Raw genomic sequence first — 18,243 nt, 5'->3', positions numbered from 1 at the left:
GAGCCACCCAGGTTTCCCAAGTCTTGCTGCTTCTGTGGGTCATGGATCCAAGCACAGCTTAGCTATGTCCTCCACTTAAGGGTCTGTCACAGGTTACAATGAAGGTGTTGGCCGAGGTTGAAGTCTCTTCTAAAAGCTTGACTGGGGATGGATTATCTTCCAAGCTCACTCAGTTGTTGTCAGGATTCAGTTCCTTATGGGCTACTGGACTGGGGGCCTCAGTTGTTAGCTGGCTGTTGGTTGGAGGCTGCCCTTAGTTCCTTGCTATGTGGGCCTCTCCAATATGGCCACTTGCTTTATCAAAGCATGCATCTAAGAAGACAAGAGTCTACTAGCAAGACAGTCATCACAGAAGTGATAACCGTTGCTGTATTCTATTGTTTTGAACCTTGAGGGCAAGGGAAGAGGATGACAGCTCTTGCAAGGCCAAGCGCTCCCAAGTGGGGACCATTGGGGGCCATCTTGGAGGCTACTACTACAAATGTCACTAAGAGCATATGCTTATACCAATTTTCCCACAGACACTCTAGCACTGAATGTTCTAGTATTTTAAAATTACCAGTAGGGAAGGTGTAAAAGACTATCTCCCATTTTAATGCCCTCTTCTCTGGCCTGGTATCTACCCCAAGGGTCCCTCTGCTCTCAGATGCTGCCAAGTAATTTCCCAAGAATTGTCAGCCAGTAGCAACTAAGACAGTTGAGGAACTGCCCTAATTGGGACATGGAAAAGCTGTAAATGCACATGTGTAGTAGGCAGCAGTGAGTCCCTGGGGAGGGTTCCGGTATCAAGGAATTGCTGGTATTTGGGCAGCAACTCCAAGGTCTGAATACCCTGGTCAGTACCTGTTCTACTTAAAAGCACAGAAAGTTAGGAGACCAATCTTCTTTTAAATCTTACTATATAGGGGTGCCTGGTGCCTCAGTAGGTTGGGTGTCCAAATCTTAAATTTGGCTGGATCTTATCTCAGCTTTGAGCGATCTCTTGGATTGGGCCCACCTGGGCTCTGCACTCAGCAAAGTCTGCTTGTCCCACTCTCTCTACTTCTGCTGTTTCCCCACCCATACTCTCTCTCTCTTAAATAAATGAATAAATAAATAAAACATTTATTTCAACAAAAGCTTACTATATAGGCTGGGCTCCAGCTTCCCATCAGCAGAGGACAAGGTGGTATGGACAGCAGTCCAGCATCCTGTGCCCTGTCCACCTGCCTGCCATGGCCCGATGAGCAGCCTCCATGCAGGTCATCAGGTGTGAGGCGGTTGGAGATGGAGCTGTACTTAAAACCTGCCTACTGGGACGCCTGGGTGGCTTAGTGATTGAGCACCTGCCTTTGGCCCAGGGCATGATCCTGGGGACCTGGGATTGAGTCCTGCAACAGGCTCCCTGTGTGGAGCCTGCTTCTCCCTCAGCCTGTGTCTCTGCCTCTCTCTCTCTGTGTCTCTCATGAATAAATAAATAAAATCTTAAAAAAAAAAAAAAAGAAACGCTGCCTACTGATCAGTTACAAAACCAAAGCATTTCCTGGGGAATATATCCCCAGTCTTTGACAACTACTTTGTCAGTGTGATGGTAGATGGAAAACTGGTGAATGTGGGCTTATGGGATACAGCTGGACAAGAAGATTATGTCAAATTAAGTCCCTTATCCAATCCATAAACAGATGTATTCTTAATTTGCTTTTCTCTTGTGAGTTCCGCATCATTTGAAGATGTTGGAGCACAATGGTATGCTAAAGTGTGACACCACTGTCTCAACACTTGCATCATCTTAGTTGGGACTAAACTTGATCTCAGAGATGACAAAGACATGATTGAGAAACTGAAGAAGAAGCTGACTCCCGGGCAGCCCCGGTGGCTCAGTGGTTTAGTGCCGCCTTCAGCCCAGGGTGTGATCCTGGAGACCAGGGATCAAGTCCTATTTCGGGCTCCCTGCATGGAGCCTGCTCCTCCCTCTGCCTGTGTCTCTGCCTCTCTCTCTCCGTATCTCTCATGAATAAATAAAATCTTAAAAAAGAAAAAAAAAAAAAAGAAGCTGACTCCCATCAGCTACCTTCAGGGTTTGGCCATGACTAAGGAGATTGGTGCTGTAAAATACTTGGCACGAATGCCTGGCTCTCATGCAGCGAGGCCTCCATACAGTGTTTGATGAAGCTATCTGAGTGGTTCTCTACTCCACTCCTGTCAAGAAGAGGAAGTGCCTGTCCTTGGAAATGTCTGAGCTCCTCTCCTGCCCTGTTTCCTTCAGAGCCTTTGTGTGTTTTGCTCAAAAATGGCAGTGGCTTTGCACTCATTGCCAAGTTTTTGTTACAGATTTTGTTACTTTTCCCATAAAACCATTTTGAGCCAATCAGTAATTTTTACATTTTTTAAAAAAAGATTTTATTTATTTGAGAGAGAGAGAGTGCATGCATGAGAGAGAGCATGAGCAAGGGGGAGGGGCAGAGAGAGAAGCTGACTCCCCACTGAGCAGGGAGCCCAAGGCTTGGGACTGGATCCCAGGACCCAGGGATCCAGACCTGAGCTGAAAGCAGATGCTTAACCGACTGAGCCTTCTAGTTAGCTATCTTAAAGCCATCTTTTTCAACAGCCCATATTCTTGTTCAGATTAAGAGTTGCCAAAATATCTTGTGAACTAAGTTGTATTGTGCTGAGAAAAACTATTCAAGATCTTTGTCTTTTCTTTAAGAAGAGATTGCAGGGGCAGCCCTGGTGGCTCAGCGGTTTGAGCGCCGCCTTCGGCCCAGAGAGATCCTGGAGACCCGGGATCGAATCCCACGTCGGGCTCCCTGCATGGAGCCTACTTCTCCCTCTGCCTGTGTCTTTGCCTCTCTCTCTGTGTCTCTCACGAATAAATAAATAAAATCTTAAAAAAAAAATAAGAAGAGATTGCAGTGGGGGCCCCTGGATGGCTCAGTTGGGTTGCACCTCCAACTCTTGGTTTCAGCTCAGGTCATGATCTCAGGATCATGAAATGCAGCCTTAAATTGGGCTCCATGCTCAGTGGGGAGTCTGCTCTTTGTTCTCTGCCCATCCCCTCAACCCCCCACAGCTGAGCTCTCTCTCAAAATAAATAAAATCTTTTTAAAAAAAAGTGCCTGGGTGGCTCTGTCAGTTGAGCATCCAACTCTTGGTTTGGCTCCTGTCATGATCTCAGGGTCAAGTGACTGAGCTCTGAGTTGGCTTCCCTGAGGCTAATGTTTCTCCCTCTCCATCTACCCCTCCTGCCTTGCACTCTCTCAAATATATATATATATATATATATATATATATATATATATATAATTTTTTTTAAAGGACTTCAGCGCCTCAAGCTGGAAATGGAGACCCTTCCTAGCTAGTTTCTGATAGGTAAGCAGCACAGCCTCCTTCATGAAATGCTGCCCTCTGATGCACCTGTAATTTATCGGCCTGTGTCCATTTCCCTAAGGACTGTACTGTAGGTCAGAATGTAATGAGTAGAATGGCTCAACTCTTTGGATCAATCTTTTTTGATTTTGTAGTGAGGCTTTTAAAAAAAGTTAGTGCATTCACCTTTCCTGAGATTTTGAGCAGACCTCTTATTCCATGTCCCTCTGATGGAGTATCTGCTCTAGCTGTGGGTGTATGGGAGTGTGTGTGCAGCATGGGATGTGATCAAAGAATGAGGACAGTATTTTGACAAAATATGGAGGTTAAGTTACAGTACATTGTACATGTCATAATTAAAAAATTTTTTTTAAAAGATTTTATTTATTTATTTGACAGAAAGAGCATGGGCAAGAGGAGTGGCAGACAGAGGGAGAGGGAGAAGCAGGCTCCCCTCTGAGCAGGGAGCCTGATGCGGGGCTTGAACCCAAGATCCTGGGATCATGACCTGAGCAGAAGGCAGGCACTCAACCAACTGAGCCACCCTGGCGCCCCCATAATTAAAATTGAGTAAAAGTGTCACAGGTAAATTTTTAAAAGGTTAATTTCTGTCAAATGCAGTAAATAATAAAGATCATTATCACCAAAAATAAAATAAAACTTACTATATACTCTTGTTGGGCTTCACATTTTGCAGACTTTATTTTCCTTTCCTTATCAAAGCAATGCTGTAAGCTACATGTTAATATCTCCATTTAATAGAGAACTTGGGGGCAGCCCCGGGGGCTCAGGGGTTTAGTGCCGCCTTCAGTCCAGGGCATGATCCTGGAGCCTGGGATCAAATCCCACGTCGGGCTCCCTGAGTGGAGCCTGCTTCTCCCTCTGCCTGTGTCTCATGAATAAATAAATAAAATCTTAAAAAAAAAAAATAGAGAACTTGAGGACAGAGATGTGAAATCACTTGGTCAAGGCCCCTCTGCTAAAGTGGTAGGACAGCATTTGAACTCACAGCTGGCTGCCCAGTCTGTTCTCTCTGCTTCCTAAGGTAAGCTGTCCCCAGCTGGGCCCTCCGAGGGCTCTGTAACACTTGACCCTTCCACCCCATTCCCACCAAATCTGATACATTGGGTGTCTCTTTCCTTTTCAGTTAGCTGAAAGGGTCTCCTCTGGAAGTTCTAGAAAGGTCTGCTTGGTGACCATTTTTCCTGATGAGAGATGAGACAGGAAAGTCACCTTTAACCAGCAGGGGAGAAAGGCTGTAGAGGCCACAGTACAAATTTCCATGATAAAAACCCTCAGGATAGGGACACCTGGGTGGCTCAGTGGTTGAGCGTCTGCTTTTGGCTCAGGCACTGATCCCGGGGTCTGGGATGAAGTCCTACATCGGGCTCCCTGCATGGAGCCTGCATGGAGCCTGCTTCTCCCTCTGCCTATCTTTCATGAATAAATACATAAAATCTTAAAAAAAAAAAAAAAAAACAACCCTTAGGATAAACAGGACAATGTAAATCAAGGCTTTGTAAGGGGATCAGGAACCAGGGTGCTGGCTTCAAATCCTTGTTCTGTCACTTTCAGAGCTTCATGGTTTGGGGCCCATTTCTTCACATTTCTGTGCAACTTCCTTGCCTGTAAAATTGAAATAACATTACCAGCTACCTGTTCCAATTTGGGGATAAATGAAAAAAGATTTTAGGAATCTAGCATATGTCTGGTTCATAATAAAGGCCCTATGGACACTGCTGTAGGGATGTAGTTAGTGGGCAGGAGGCCTTACTGGGTAGGGTCTCCACTTGTGTTTCAGCCCCAGCTTGTGATACACACTCGCCTGGGGATAGGGGTTCCACACATATGCGCCAACTACAGGCAAGGGCTGCCTGGGGTGCCGCACTGTGGGTACTGGATGGGGCCTGGTAGGTTCGGGAATGGGCAGAGCCAGGGATGGCATGATGACTCTGAGACTCCCTTTCCTGTATTCTGGCTGTGTCTGCGCATGTGCATGCATGGGGTGGGGGTGGGGGTGGGCATCTGAACCTGTTGATGCAGCTATCAGCCTACTTTGGAGTCATCTGTAAGATTGTTCTGGGATGTTGGGTACCTTTGCACAATCACACTCAGAGAACTAGGGTCACATCTGGAGGTGGGGGGGCACGACTTAGTACAACATTCTCCTGGGACTCAGCGCAAGGTGCTGACTCCCGGGGCACACCACAGGCATCTGAGAAGATGCAGTGCAGCACATATAGGGGAACTGCCTGCCACCTGGCCCATCTATGAAGCCATGGAGGTTTTTGAATCTTTCTGGGATCAACCCCCGAATCTGTGTGTGGGGGTGCCACCAAAGATCATAAAACTTGAGGGAGTTCCCTTTCTCCTCCTTGGGGGCCCTGGTGGCCTAAGTGGTAATCTGTGCCCTACAGGAAGTAACTGGAAGCATCCTGATTTCCCCTATCAGAACAGCAATCCCAGATCCCACCCGGGCCCTGCCCTTGGAAAGTCCCAAGTTGGGAAGACAGACCAAGTCCCATAGGATTCAGATGGCCTCACCATGTGCGCAGCCAGCCTGACCATAATGGCTCAAGATCTAGGGAGCCAGGCTTGCTTGCCATAGCTTTGGGGCCTTGTTCGTTTACTCAAAAGTGATATGAAAGCCTCAGTTCAGAGCGGCAAACAAGACAGACACACACCCCGGCCCTTTCATTTCAGCAGAGGAGATGCTAAGCACTAACTGCAGGCTAACTTATTTACAGTTAGCACTAAGGGCTGGGGAGAGATACAAGCTGTGAGGTGGTGTGAACGGGGAAGGTTCCAGAAGTCAGGCTGCTGGGTTCTCCTGCAGGAGGAGCTCAAGGTCCCTGAGACAGGGCAAGCCAGGAGAGAGCACCCCAGACTGAAGCAGTGTGTGGGGATGGTGGTGGTGGTGGTGGTGGTACAGCAGCAAAGGAACCAAGGTGCTCCTTAGGTTAGCATCCATACAGTCGGGGGTCGGGGTGGGACACCAGGGCAGTTGCAGAGGCTATTCGGCCCAGGGTCAGAGATGTGGCTCTAGCCAGAAAACAAGTGGGTGCCCTCAGAGGGTTTAGAGGGCAGAACCCAGTCAGACCCGTTCTTCCATAAGCTGGGGAGGGCAAGGACTAAGCTGAGGGTTGCCAGGGCATGGGGTAAGTGCAGAATGCAGCAGGGAGGAAGGGGAGGGGCAGCTCACAGGGTGGAGGCCCTGGGCTAAGGTTTGGGGTGGGGCCACTTGAAGAGTGTGTGTGGGGACTGGGAGCAGCTCTTGAGTAGTTTGAGGATCACTCCCCTTACCACTGCAGCTCCCTTTCCTAATCTTTTGGGCAGGCCAGCCTGATGCCACTGTCCTGCTCCCACAGGACTGAGTAGTTTGGGGGTGGTGGTGGTGGTGGTGGTAAGTAGGTGAAGCTCACCAAACCCAAACCCCAAACTACACTTCTTCAGCCAAGATCAGACAGCCGCACATGGTGGTGGCAGCTGGGGGGACAACCTGGGAGGCCCCCCTGAGCTGGTACTTCCCACAGTGGAGACTTGCTCACCTGCTCACTAACTCCTGCAACCACCTACGCATTCATCAGGCATCCTGGGACCTGAGATGGGGTGTCTGCCCAGGCCTGACCTGGGAACCACAGGCTGGTCAAGTCGAGCCAGAGCATGACCTCTAGGCACTGCGAAGGACCCAGCAGGAAGACCTGCCGCCCACCCTGCCCACGCCCCATTCAGTCTCTCGCAGGAACCGTCTGCTGCTGCTGGACCTGGCTTTGTGGACCTGGGTGTGGCCTCATCACTGTGCCCTGAAGTACACTGGTGCCAGGCCTGAATTCTTCCATGGAAAACATAATCAACAATAAATATACATGAATGGCCAAGTGAGCCTGGCTTGCTGGCCACAACTGTCCTCACCTTTCCTGGGAAGGGGTCTCCTGTCCAAGGATCAAAAGTGGGGTCTGCTCTACCTGCCACCAGAAAGCTCGAGGGAAACAAACAGGGCAAGGGTGCAGCATTCTGCTGGGCCCTGGTCATGACATTAGGCCCAGTCCACCTTGCCCACCTCCATCCTGCTTCTTCCCTGCCCTGAGAACCAAAGCTCCCCCTACTTCTTCCCCTCTTCCCCAGTGCCTCTTCTCTCCAGGCATTGACCATGCTCTGGATTACATCAGCAGGCTTCTTCCCTGCAGGGCCTTGGTTTTGCAAATAGATTGTTCCTTCTATCTTTGGCCAGAGCTCCTGCCAAGTCTCCCACACCATAAGTCTCAGCAGGGTCCAGCAACACTTTCTCTCTCCTTCAGGCCCCGGGGCTCTGAGCATGCCATCTGCGCTGGATACACCACCCTTGAAGCCCCCGCTCAAGCTCCCATCTCCCAACCTCTTAAGGTCACACTAGCTTCTCACCTGGGCCCTTAAAGCTTTTCCTGCCAGTGCAAGTTGAGATTAGACCACCAGGTGAACTACAGTGGTTCTTCAGTGTAGGAAAAGTGTCCACATCCTGTAAGCACCTCCAGTGGTGAGATGTGGCCTGATTCCCCCAGCCTGCTGGTATTCAAAGACCATGGAGGAATATCCCATTTATTTAACAGCACGTCCTCTTGGCCAGGCCCTTTTGTTCATAGCTCACGCAACCCCCAAATCCTGCCAGGTAATTTAAGCATCCCCATTTTTCACCTGAGGAAACCAAGGCTCAGCTTCAAAAGGGACTTGCTCAAGGTCACTGGGACGATGGGCTGGGGTAAAATCTAGGCTGTTTAATTCCAAAGTCTATGATTCACTGACATGTGGCCATGGGTCCAGAGGCACCGAGAGCCCCTACAGTCAACATCAGGGTGGTGCTTGCATGAGCTGCATCTGTCCTTGTGATGAGTCCCTCAGGAGTGGCCTGGGTTGAGTGTTGCCCTCCACATCTGCAGCACAGAATCCCGGCGGGTTGTGTAGGGTAAATGTTTGATGCGAAACCAGTGTCTGGGAACGATGTTCCCACTGGGCGTATACAGCTGCTCTCCATGCTTGCCCAAGAGACTGCGCAGGGCTATGTTGCCCGACAAAATCTTCTCATAGAACTCCACTCCACCCTGGGCATAGGCTGCAGACAGCGCAGCTGTGCGGCGGTCGAGCCAGGCTTCCAGCGCATGAGTGAGAGAGTCCGTGGAGAAGGCATAGGCCACAAAGCCCGCCACTGCTGCTGCCAGGTTGAAGGCAGCCCGTAAATTCATGGGGCCTCCATAGAGCCCCAGTGCATGCTTGGCACCCACGCCCAGCGCCCAGGTTCCTGCCAGGCAAGCTGGGGCCAACAGGGCCTGTAGGGCGGCTGTACTGCTCTCCAGGTATACCACTTCCTTGGCCAAGGCAAACTTCTGGGCGTCGCGGGACAGGGTCAGGGCATCTCTCAGCCGGGTGCCTGCTGGGCTCTGCCAATTGACTCTTTGCCCGTGTACAACTACTGGGTGATCATTGTCGATCAACGTGCCACCCAGGAAGGTGGCTGGGATGCCCACTGTCGCCCCAGCAGGGAGTCGCGGGAAGCCAGCACTCACAGGCTGGAAGGTGAATGAGGTGAAAGCCTCATAGCTATGGCCCGAGGGGACACCCACGTCCTGGAGTACCTCTTGGAAGAGGCTCTGCAGCTCTGGGGAGAGCGGAGCTGGCTGGCCCTGAGGCCAGTACTGGTACAGCCACCGGATCACAGGATCTGGGAAGAGGTGGTATGAGATCTGGGCCCCGAACAGGCCGGCACAGGAACCCACCAACAGGCCTGCTCTGTGTCTCTGTACGAATGCTGCGGCCCGCCACAGGGGACCTGCCATGAGTGTGGCCACCGATGTGAACCTGGGTCAAGAAAAAGAGAAGATAGCCAATAGTTCCCTGGGTCGGCCTGCACACTGAACATATCCCAAGATCACATCCTTTTTAGCGAGGGCAATACAGCAAGGTGGTTAAGAACATGAGCTCTAGGGATGCCTGGGTGGCTCAGCGGTTGGGCATCTGCCTTTGGCTCAGGTCATGATCCTGGAGACCCGGGATTGGGTTCCGCATCGGGCTCCCTGCATGGAGTCTGCTTCTCCCTCTGTCTGTCTCTGCCTCTCTCTCTGTCTCTCTCATGAATAAATAAAATCTAAAAAAAAAAAAAAAAGAACATGAGCTCTAGAGCCAGAGTTCAAATCCAACCTCCATCTCTGTGCATCACCTTCTCCATCTGCCCAACAGGCTTCCGACGATGGCATCAAGAGAGTGGCTGTGAGGAGTATATGACTGAACACACATAAAGTAACTAGTGTGGCACAGCAGCAGACACCCCTTGTGATGATGCTGTGATTATTCCCATGGCTAGACACCAGCAGGAAGTACCCAACTGCCTCACTCCGCTATTCATCCCATAGAGAAGCCGTATGATTGCTAATTTATGGGTGAAACCTAAGTTCAACTTACTGATTACTTCCTATATGCTAAACACAATTCTGAGAGCTTTATATATACTGAACGACTGAATCCTCACAACTCCATAACCTAATTACTACTATTGCTCCTATTTTAAAGCCCTGGAAACCGAGGCACAGATAAGCTAAGCAAGTTGGAAGCCCCAAAATCGCAAAGTGACAGCGCTGCAGGCTGAGTCGTGTCCCCTTCAAATTCATATGCTGAAGCCTTAATTCTCCGTCTCTCACAATGTAACTGTATTTAGAGATGGGGTTTTTAAAGAGGTAATCAAGTTAAAGTGAGGTCATTAGGGTAGGTCCTCTTCTGACCGGTGTCCTTAAGGGAACAGATTAGGACACAGACACTTAGGGGGGCAGCCCACGAAGGGACACAAGCCAGAAGGTGACTGTCTACAAGCCAAGGGGAGCGCTCTCGGGACCTTCATCTTGGACTTTGAGCCTCCAGACCTGAGAAAACAAGTTTCCGCCACCCAGTACTTGCCCCGCAGCGCCGGCTGGCTAACACCGGTCCAGTATGGGAACACAGGTTATCAAGGGTTCACAGCAAACTTCATTCCCGAAAACATTTTGAATGCTGAATCACAAACATACACAAAGCAGACAAAATAGCACATTAGCCATCTTCAACCAACCCGTGGCCAATCTTGTTTCCTCTTCTCCCACCCACATTCCTCTTCCAACTGGTTTATTTGGAAACACATCCCAGGCGTCCTCTCCCTTCATCCGTAAATACTGCAGCAAGAATTCACAACTATTTTACTCTGGCTGAAGCCTACGGTCTTCCTGCCTGCGACACGCGTCTCATTAGCAAGTAAGTTGCCGCGAACAAGAACGCGGGGCACCCCTGGCGTTTTAACAAGAGCTCCCGGAAGGACACGTCGCTTGGGGCTACCTTCCCGAGAGACAGGCGAGGACCGCAAGGGTCCTGGACAGAGTCCCAAGGCCCCCAGCGCCGAGGCCGCGCTCCAGGCTGGGCGACCAGGGGCTACGGCGCCCCTCCCGGGCCCCCAGGCTGCGCCCCGCAGTTCGAGCCGGCGGCCGGAGGCGATGCTGGGGTGGGGGCCCGGCGGCCCCGCGAACTCCGCCGCCCACCAGGCACTCACCTCCGCCGCCGCCGCAACCCGGGACCCGGCGGCACGTGCGCCCGCGGGAGGGGGGGCGGGGCGTGCGCGGCGTACGTCGGCCCGCGCTCTGGGGGCGGGGACTATAGGGGCGGGACGTGCGCGGCGCACGTCGGCTCGGCCCCTGGGGGCGGGGACTATTGGGGGCGGGGCAGGCGCGGTGCACGTCGGCCCGCGCTCTGGGGGCGGGGGCTATAGGGGGTGGGACATGCGCGGTGCACATCGGCTCGGCCCTGGGGGCGGGGACTATAGGGAGCAGGGACTATAGGGAGCAGGGACCATAGGGGCGGGGCGTGCGCGGTGCACGTCGGCCCGCGCTCTGGGGGCGAGGACTATAGGGGGCGGGGACCATAGGGGCGGGGCGTGCGCGGTGCACGTGGGCCGGCGCTCTGGGGGCGGGGACCATAGGGGGACGTGCGCGGTGCACGTCGGCCCGCGCTCTGGGGGCGGGGACTATAGGGGGCGGGGACCATAAGGGCGGGGGGTGCGCGGTGCACGTCGGCCAGAGCTCTGGGGGCGGGGACCATAGGGGCGGGGACCATAGGGGCGGGGACCATAGGGGCGGGGCGTGCACGGTGCACGTCGGCCCGAGCTCTGGGGGCGGGGACCATAGGGCGGGACCATAGGGGCGGGGACCATAGGGGCGGGGCGTGCACGGTGCACGTCGGCCCGAGCTCTGGGGCGGGGACCATAGGGGCGGGGACCATAGGGGCGGGGGTGCGCGGGCACGTCGGCCCGCGCTCTGGGGGCGGGGATTCGGGGGCGGGGCCGGAGCCGGGGCGCGGGTACTAACCCGCCGGCGACTGGGGCGCGGGAGCAGGAGGTTTCTCTGCTACTGCCCCTTGGAGCGGGGCTGCAATATGCGACTTCCTCGCCTCGGGATGAGCGAAGCGGGCTGGGTCACCCGAAACAGCGGCCCTGCGTGGGTCAGGAGGTGGCCTACGGCTGAGCCCCCATCGGAGCCCATGCCCACCTGACTGCCGGGTCCGTGGCCTTTTCTGTCTGGAAGCGTTCACCGCCGGTGGGCTGGTCTGGGCTTTATTCTGTTAACATTTGTAAATAAAGTTTTTTTTTAAAGATTTTATTTATTTATGATAGATAGAGAAGAGAGAGAGGCAGAGACACAGGCAGAAGGAGAAGCAGGCTCCATGCAGGGAGCCTGACGCGGGACTCGATCCTCGGACTCCAGGATCGCGCCCTGGGCCAAAGGCAGGCGCCAAATCGCTGAGCCACCCAGGGATCCCTGTAAATAAAGTTTTATTGGGAAGACAGCCATGTCTGTTTCTTTAAAGTCACCTATGGCTGCTTTCCTCCAGAAGGGCAGAGTTGAGTAGCCAGGACAGACACAGTCTGACCTAGAAAGCCTACACTTTTGACTATCTGGCTCTTAGAGAAAAGGTCTGTGGACACAGGAAGTCCATTATTCCCATTTTACAGATGAAGAAACGGAAGCATTTAGCTTGAGCAGGGTGCCTAGAGCATATGCACCTAGCATGCACCCGAGTGGCACAGGACTCCTGTCCCTGTACATTTCCCATGACATCACCTGCCTCCAGACAAATTCAGTCTAGTGGGTCTTGTGAATTCTCCCAAGAGGGCCTGGCCTCTGTCTCTGACTCTCTCTTCCATCCAAGCCCTGGGGTAAAGGGTGGGGAGGTCTTAGCTCCTGGGTGGAAAGATGAGGCTGCAAGGGAAGGTGAGGATGTATGGAGACCCAGAAGCCTATGGGCATTGGGATGGGGCTTTGGACAGTTAGCAAGCAGGCTGTGGACTCTTGTGTCTCCAGACAAGCCACAAGCTCAGCCCTCTCTGCAGAGCTTTTGACCACAAAAGGACCAGCTGCAATGATCAGTTGGGACCATACCTGATTCCCAGCTAACCCTCTGTGTGTAGCATCCCATGGCGTTTCCTGTCTTAGGTGTGGCCCAGCAGCCCCTTTTTGGAGCTATAAGCTGGCCTGGCAGAGATAACCCTGCTGATACTAGAGAAGAACCGAGAGGGTGGTCCTGGCTGGTCCCTCAGCCCAGAAGTAGTTCTTAGGGAGACTGCAGCCTAGGGAAAGAGACCTTTCTTAAGAGGCAGGGGGCTCTTGTGTAAAGGACATCACCCGTCTGGACCTTGGTTTCCTCATCTCATGCTTCATCCCACCTAACAAAATAAGACTGAAGATAATATCAGTCTCAAAGGACCTTATTACATCCAATCCTAGAAGTTTCCTAGATACTCTCATCTGTTTAACTAAAGTGGGGAGGCAACTTCAAATTGCATGCACTTGAACCTCCCTTCAATCTTGGCCTTGAAAGGCTGTCATAAAGCATTCTGTGACCAGATGTAAATCTAGCACAGCTGCTGAAGCCAAAGTATTTGGGTTAGATCCTGGCTCCACCTCTTCCTAGCTGTGTGACTTTTGGAAAGTTAACCTCTCTGGGCCTAGTATTCTCATCAATAAGATGAGATGAGAGTACCACCTACCCCCGGGGTTATTATGGGGATTCAATGAGCTCATTTATGTGTAATGCCCAGCACAGTGTGTACCATATAGCTATTAGCTAGGATTACTGAGAACTGTTCTGGTTCTGAGACTCCACCTCTGGCTGCCCATTTGTATGTAAATGTTGCTATAACATGCTTTCATATGTGATCTCAGCTAGATTTGGAATGTGGGATAGTCTACAGGGCAAATGATGTGGTTTCTCTAACAAATCAATGGCATAAAAAATAATGGAAGGAGACATCAAATAAGATATGAAAGATGCAGCAGTTAAATCCCAGCATGGCTTTTGCTGGGATCCTGAATCAATAGTTTACTTACTGTAAAAGAGACACTTTTGAGACAACCAAAGAGATCTGAATATGGATTGAATATCAGGTGATGTTAATGAATTGCTTATTTTGTTAGGTTGGATGATGTATATTTATGGAAACCAAAAAGTTCTTATCAGTTAGAGATGCATTTTGAAGTATTTATAGGTGCAATGACATGATGTTTGCTATTTAGTTCAAAATATTACAGTCAAAACAAAACCACTACCACCACCATGAAAACCAGGGGCATAGATGAAACAACATCGACAAAATGTTGGAAGTTGTTTAAGCTTTGTGTCAAGTTTGGGGGATTCATTATACTGTGCTCTATGTATGTTTGCAAATTTCCATAATCAAATGTTATTTTTTTTTTTTAAGATTTATTTATTCAGAGAGAGAGAGAGGCAGAGACACAGGCAGAGGGAGAAGCAGGCTCCATGCAGGGAGCCCGACATGGGACTCGATCCTGGGTCTCCAGGATCACACCCCGGGCTGCAGGCGGCGCTAAACCACTGCGCCACTGGGGCTGCCCTCAAATGTTATTTTTTTAATGTATGTTTAATGTACGCTGACCAATTTGACTTCATCTATTTAAAAACTTTTGAGCATCAAAGAACATTATCAAGAAATGAAAAGATAGTTCACAGAATGGGAGAAAATATTTGCAAATCATAGATACCATAAGGGCCTAGTTTCCAGAATATATAAGAACTCAACAACTCAACAACAAAAAGACAATTGACCCAATTTAAAAATGAACAACAAAAAAAAATGAACAAATGACTTGAAGAGACACTCCTTCAAAGAAGATAGATATACGGATGGCCAACAAGCACATAAAAAGATGCTCAGCATCCCTAGTCATTAGGAGAATACAAGTCAAATTCATATGAGATACTTCTTCACTCATTGAGACAGCCATAAAAAAACAAAAAGAATAACAAAAAACAACAGACAAGGGCGAGGATGTGCAGAAACTGAAGCTCTCATACATTGGGAGAGCTCTTGTACAGTAGGAATGTGAAATGGCTCAGCCACTGTAGAACACAGTTCGGCAGCTCCTCATAAAGTTAAAAACAGAATTACCATATGATCTGGCAATTCTACTCCTATGAATACAGACAACTCTCTTAACTGTGAAGGATGGAGTCAAAGAAAGCGTTTGTTCTGTTTTGTTTGGCATGTTTACAAGGATAATGATCTCACTGAGAAATATTATGCTGAGATTATCTCATTGAGAGAGACAAATTGATGATAGCAGAGAGAGGGGATCCTTCAAGGAAAGGATTCTTTAGGTAGGTGAGAGGGGATGGGGTCCAGGGCGTGAGTAGGAGGAGAAGTGGGATAAAGAGCAATTCTTCACAGTAATAAGAGGAAAGTTGCCATCATATTACTATGCTGTAACATTAAACTTACACAATATTATATCTCTATTATATCTCAATAACGCTGAAAAAAGGGGGGGAAAGCTGTGATTAGTGCACCCAGGCTAGTGATTTCAGGGTGGGAAGATAAAGAAGAGGCTGTTCTTACCTGATTGCTACTTTGTTTTCTCAGTGACACATCGGGGAAACTCAGCTAAAAGCATAGTGAGTGGGGTGATGAAAGTATGAAGAAAGCAGAAAAGATGTGTAATTACCACATGAAGAGAAGGAAAGAACCCACCAGGAAACTGTAATGATTGTTGGATAGCATTGAGTGCCCACTTGAAATCTGGATCAAAAACACAGTATGAGACTGCGGTGACTGGGTGGCCCAGTCAGTTAAGCATCCAACTCTTGGTTTTGGCTCAGGTCATGTTCTCAGGGTTGTGGGATTGAGCCCCACGTCGGGCTCCATGCTGAACATGGAAGCTGCTTGGGATTTTTTCTCTCCCTTCCCCCTACCCCCAATGCTTGAATGTGTGTCCTCACTCTCTGTCTCTCTCAAAAGCAAAACAAAACACAATGTGAGACAGTTATTGTGATTTTTTTTGTGATTTTTTTCCAACAATGTTCAGGTGCTCAGGTGCAGGGAGGGGTGGATGGATAGTTGAAGGGTTTAGGCAGAGGTAGAGTTTGCCAGTCAAGCACAGGGTGGGGAAAAATGGACAAGGGAGGTGAGGGTGTTTGCAAAGAAGTGGTTATATAGTGATGGACCATGAACTCTAAGCTAGAGAAGAGGACAGTGAAGGCCCCTGAGGGTGATTTATGTGCTTAACACTGAAATTGTGGACACCATGTGGCCAACACTGTTTCTAAGCCCTTTGCAGAAGGAAGAAGTGACAAGATCATTGTCCCGGTGGAATTTAAGGATTGTTGGAATTGGGCCACCATAGTAAGGCACAAAGAAGTGTAAGGAGGTGGTGATTAGAAGGTGGGAGGCTGGGGATCCCTAGGTGGCTCAGTGGTTTGGCATCTGCCTTTGGCCCAGGGCACAATCCTGGAGTCCCGGGATCGAGTCCTGTGTCGGGCTCCCTGCATGGAGCCTGCTTCTCCCTCTGCCTGTGTCTCTGCCTCTCTCTCTCTGTCTATCATGAACAAATAAGTAAATAAATCTTAAAAAAAAAAAAGAAGTTGGGAGGCTGGAAATGGACATTTCAGAGGTGGTGTCAGTACTGTGATGGCAAGGTCAAGAGTATGACTGTAGGAGTCAATGACTATGGTGGGGTGGAAGAGATTACTGAAAATTAAGGAGATGTATGAATCATGTTTTTAAAATTTTTTCATATTTTATGATGTTTTGACAATTTAGGGACCTTGCTAATCCTGGAAAAACTGCCCCTCTTGGGACTAGCTAATTCTTAGAGAAACAAATGACTCCTCTCACTTCTACTGCAAGAGTACCTTTCATATGACAAACCAACCAATCTAGAGACCTTATCCCTAACCACCTCCTTTAAGTCTCACATGCCAAGCCAATATTTCCCCTGCTTTAAATGATCTGGACAACTGGAGACCACCCCTATAAGCCCAGAACCCACCAAAATTACTGAAACTATCCAATCCTAAACTTCTTCAAACTTCCCTATCCTGCCTCACCATTCCTTCCCATGGAAACCTCAGTAGAGGCTCTGGGCCATGCTTTCTGCTTCCCCCTTCTGCTTCCTGACTGACCCTAGTACCTCCCATGTGGCCCCCCATGGCATGGTGTGCTCCCTTCTCTCAGGAAAAGTAAATAATAAATACTTCCTTCAGTGGCATTGACCTTTCCATGTTATCCCTCAGTTACTTCCAGAAATTATGTCTCAAGTACCATCAAAACCAGAGGCTTGGCTATAAGAGGCCAAGATGTTGGGTGGATTGTCTCTGCCAATGTTGAAATTAGCAAGAATGGTGAAAAGGACAGTGGTGAAGAACACAAAGTCTAGGTGCTAAAATAATTCAGGAAGGAGGGAGAGTGATGAGGGGGTTGGTGGATCACTGTAGCAAGGCTGGAATAGTTTGATGGCACGTGTTTCACAGGAGTTGAGGTTTGTGAAGGAAATGGCCATGGGGGCAAAGAGGACACCAACTCTATCCTGATTTCCAGAGAGCACGGGGAAGAAGAAAGAAAAAAAGAAGAAATAAAAGAAGAAAATGATTTCACTTGAGAGAGCTAGGGTGTCTTCATGGAAGAGAGCCAAGCTTTGGTGAAAACAAGCAAGAGAAGCAAATGTTCAGAGAAGGAGGTGAAGGTATGTGGAATTTGCTGATGGTAGACCAAGCATCCTACAGGATGCAGTGAAGCTTGAGAGTCCCAATCATGCAAGGGGTGCATGATTGGGAGTAGATTAGGGTATAAAAAGGAAATAAATATAGGGATAGGGAATTTGGTGGTTGTTTTTTTTTTTTTCCCATTGTGGTAGAACACGTATTTATCATCCTATTTTTAAGTGTATACAGTTCAGTGGTCTTTGTATATACATTCATAATGCTGTATAACTATCACTACCAGACAACTCTATAATTCTTTTCAAATTGTAAAATTGAAGCTCTGTACTTAATAGCACCCCATGTTTCCTGCCCCCTAAACCTTGACAACCACTGTTGTACTTTTTGTGTCTATAATTTTGACTAAGTATCTCATATAAGTGGAAACATACAGTATTTGTCTTTTTTGTGACTGGGTAATTTAACTTAGCATAATGTCCTCAAGTTTTATCCATGTTATAGCATGTGACAGGATTTCCTTTTTTTTCCTTTTATTTATTTATGATAGTCACACAGAGAGAAAGAGAGAGGCAGAGACATAGGCAGAGGGAGAAGCAGGCTCCATGCACCGGGAGCCCGACGTGGGATTCGATCCCGGGTCTCCAGGATCGTGCCCTGGGCCAAAGGCAGGCGCCAAACCGCTGCGCCACCGAGGGATCCCCTCCTTTGTTTTTAAGGCTGAAAAATATTCCATTGTATGTATGCCCCATATTTTGTTTATCCATTCATCAGTTGATAGACATTGAATTGCTTCGACCTTTTGGCTATTGTGTGAATAGTGCTGTTATGAGTATGGGTATATAAATATCTCTTTGAGACCCTGCTTTCAAATCTTTTAAATTAGACCCAGAAATGAAATGGTAA

The 18,243-nt window shown here is 49.4% G+C and overlaps 1 protein-coding gene across 4 annotated transcripts; it reads right to left on the bottom strand.

Annotated features, from left to right (window-relative positions):
- Nucleotides 1–3,311: 3,311 nt before the first annotated feature.
- Nucleotides 3,312–10,937, bottom strand: TMEM177 (transmembrane protein 177). Of its 4 annotated transcripts, none has more exons than XM_055316539.1 (3): nucleotides 10,886–10,937; nucleotides 7,747–9,174; nucleotides 3,312–4,971 (listed from the first exon to the last, which is right to left on the bottom strand). In XM_055316539.1, exon 2 carries the CDS (start codon nucleotides 9,150–9,152, stop codon nucleotides 8,217–8,219), a length of 936 nt encoding a protein of 311 aa, XP_055172514.1. In that variant the 5' UTR covers nucleotides 9,153–9,174; nucleotides 10,886–10,937; the 3' UTR covers nucleotides 3,312–4,971; nucleotides 7,747–8,216. The 4 variants fall into 4 exon arrangements, with proteins under 4 accessions (XP_055172514.1, XP_055172510.1, XP_055172511.1 ...); XM_055316535.1 differs by having other exon boundaries at nucleotides 7,747–9,460; nucleotides 10,886–10,930; XM_055316536.1 differs by lacking the exon at nucleotides 10,886–10,937 and adding an exon at nucleotides 10,415–10,879.
- Between the last annotated feature and the right edge of the window lie 7,306 nt (nucleotides 10,938–18,243).

The sequence above is a fragment of the Nyctereutes procyonoides genome, unplaced genomic scaffold (genome assembly GCF_905146905.1).
Source record: "Nyctereutes procyonoides isolate TBG_1078 unplaced genomic scaffold, NYPRO_anot_genome, whole genome shotgun sequence".
Classification (NCBI taxonomy): Eukaryota; Metazoa; Chordata; class Mammalia; order Carnivora; family Canidae; genus Nyctereutes; species Nyctereutes procyonoides.
This window is presented reverse-complemented; position numbering and strand designations above follow the sequence as displayed.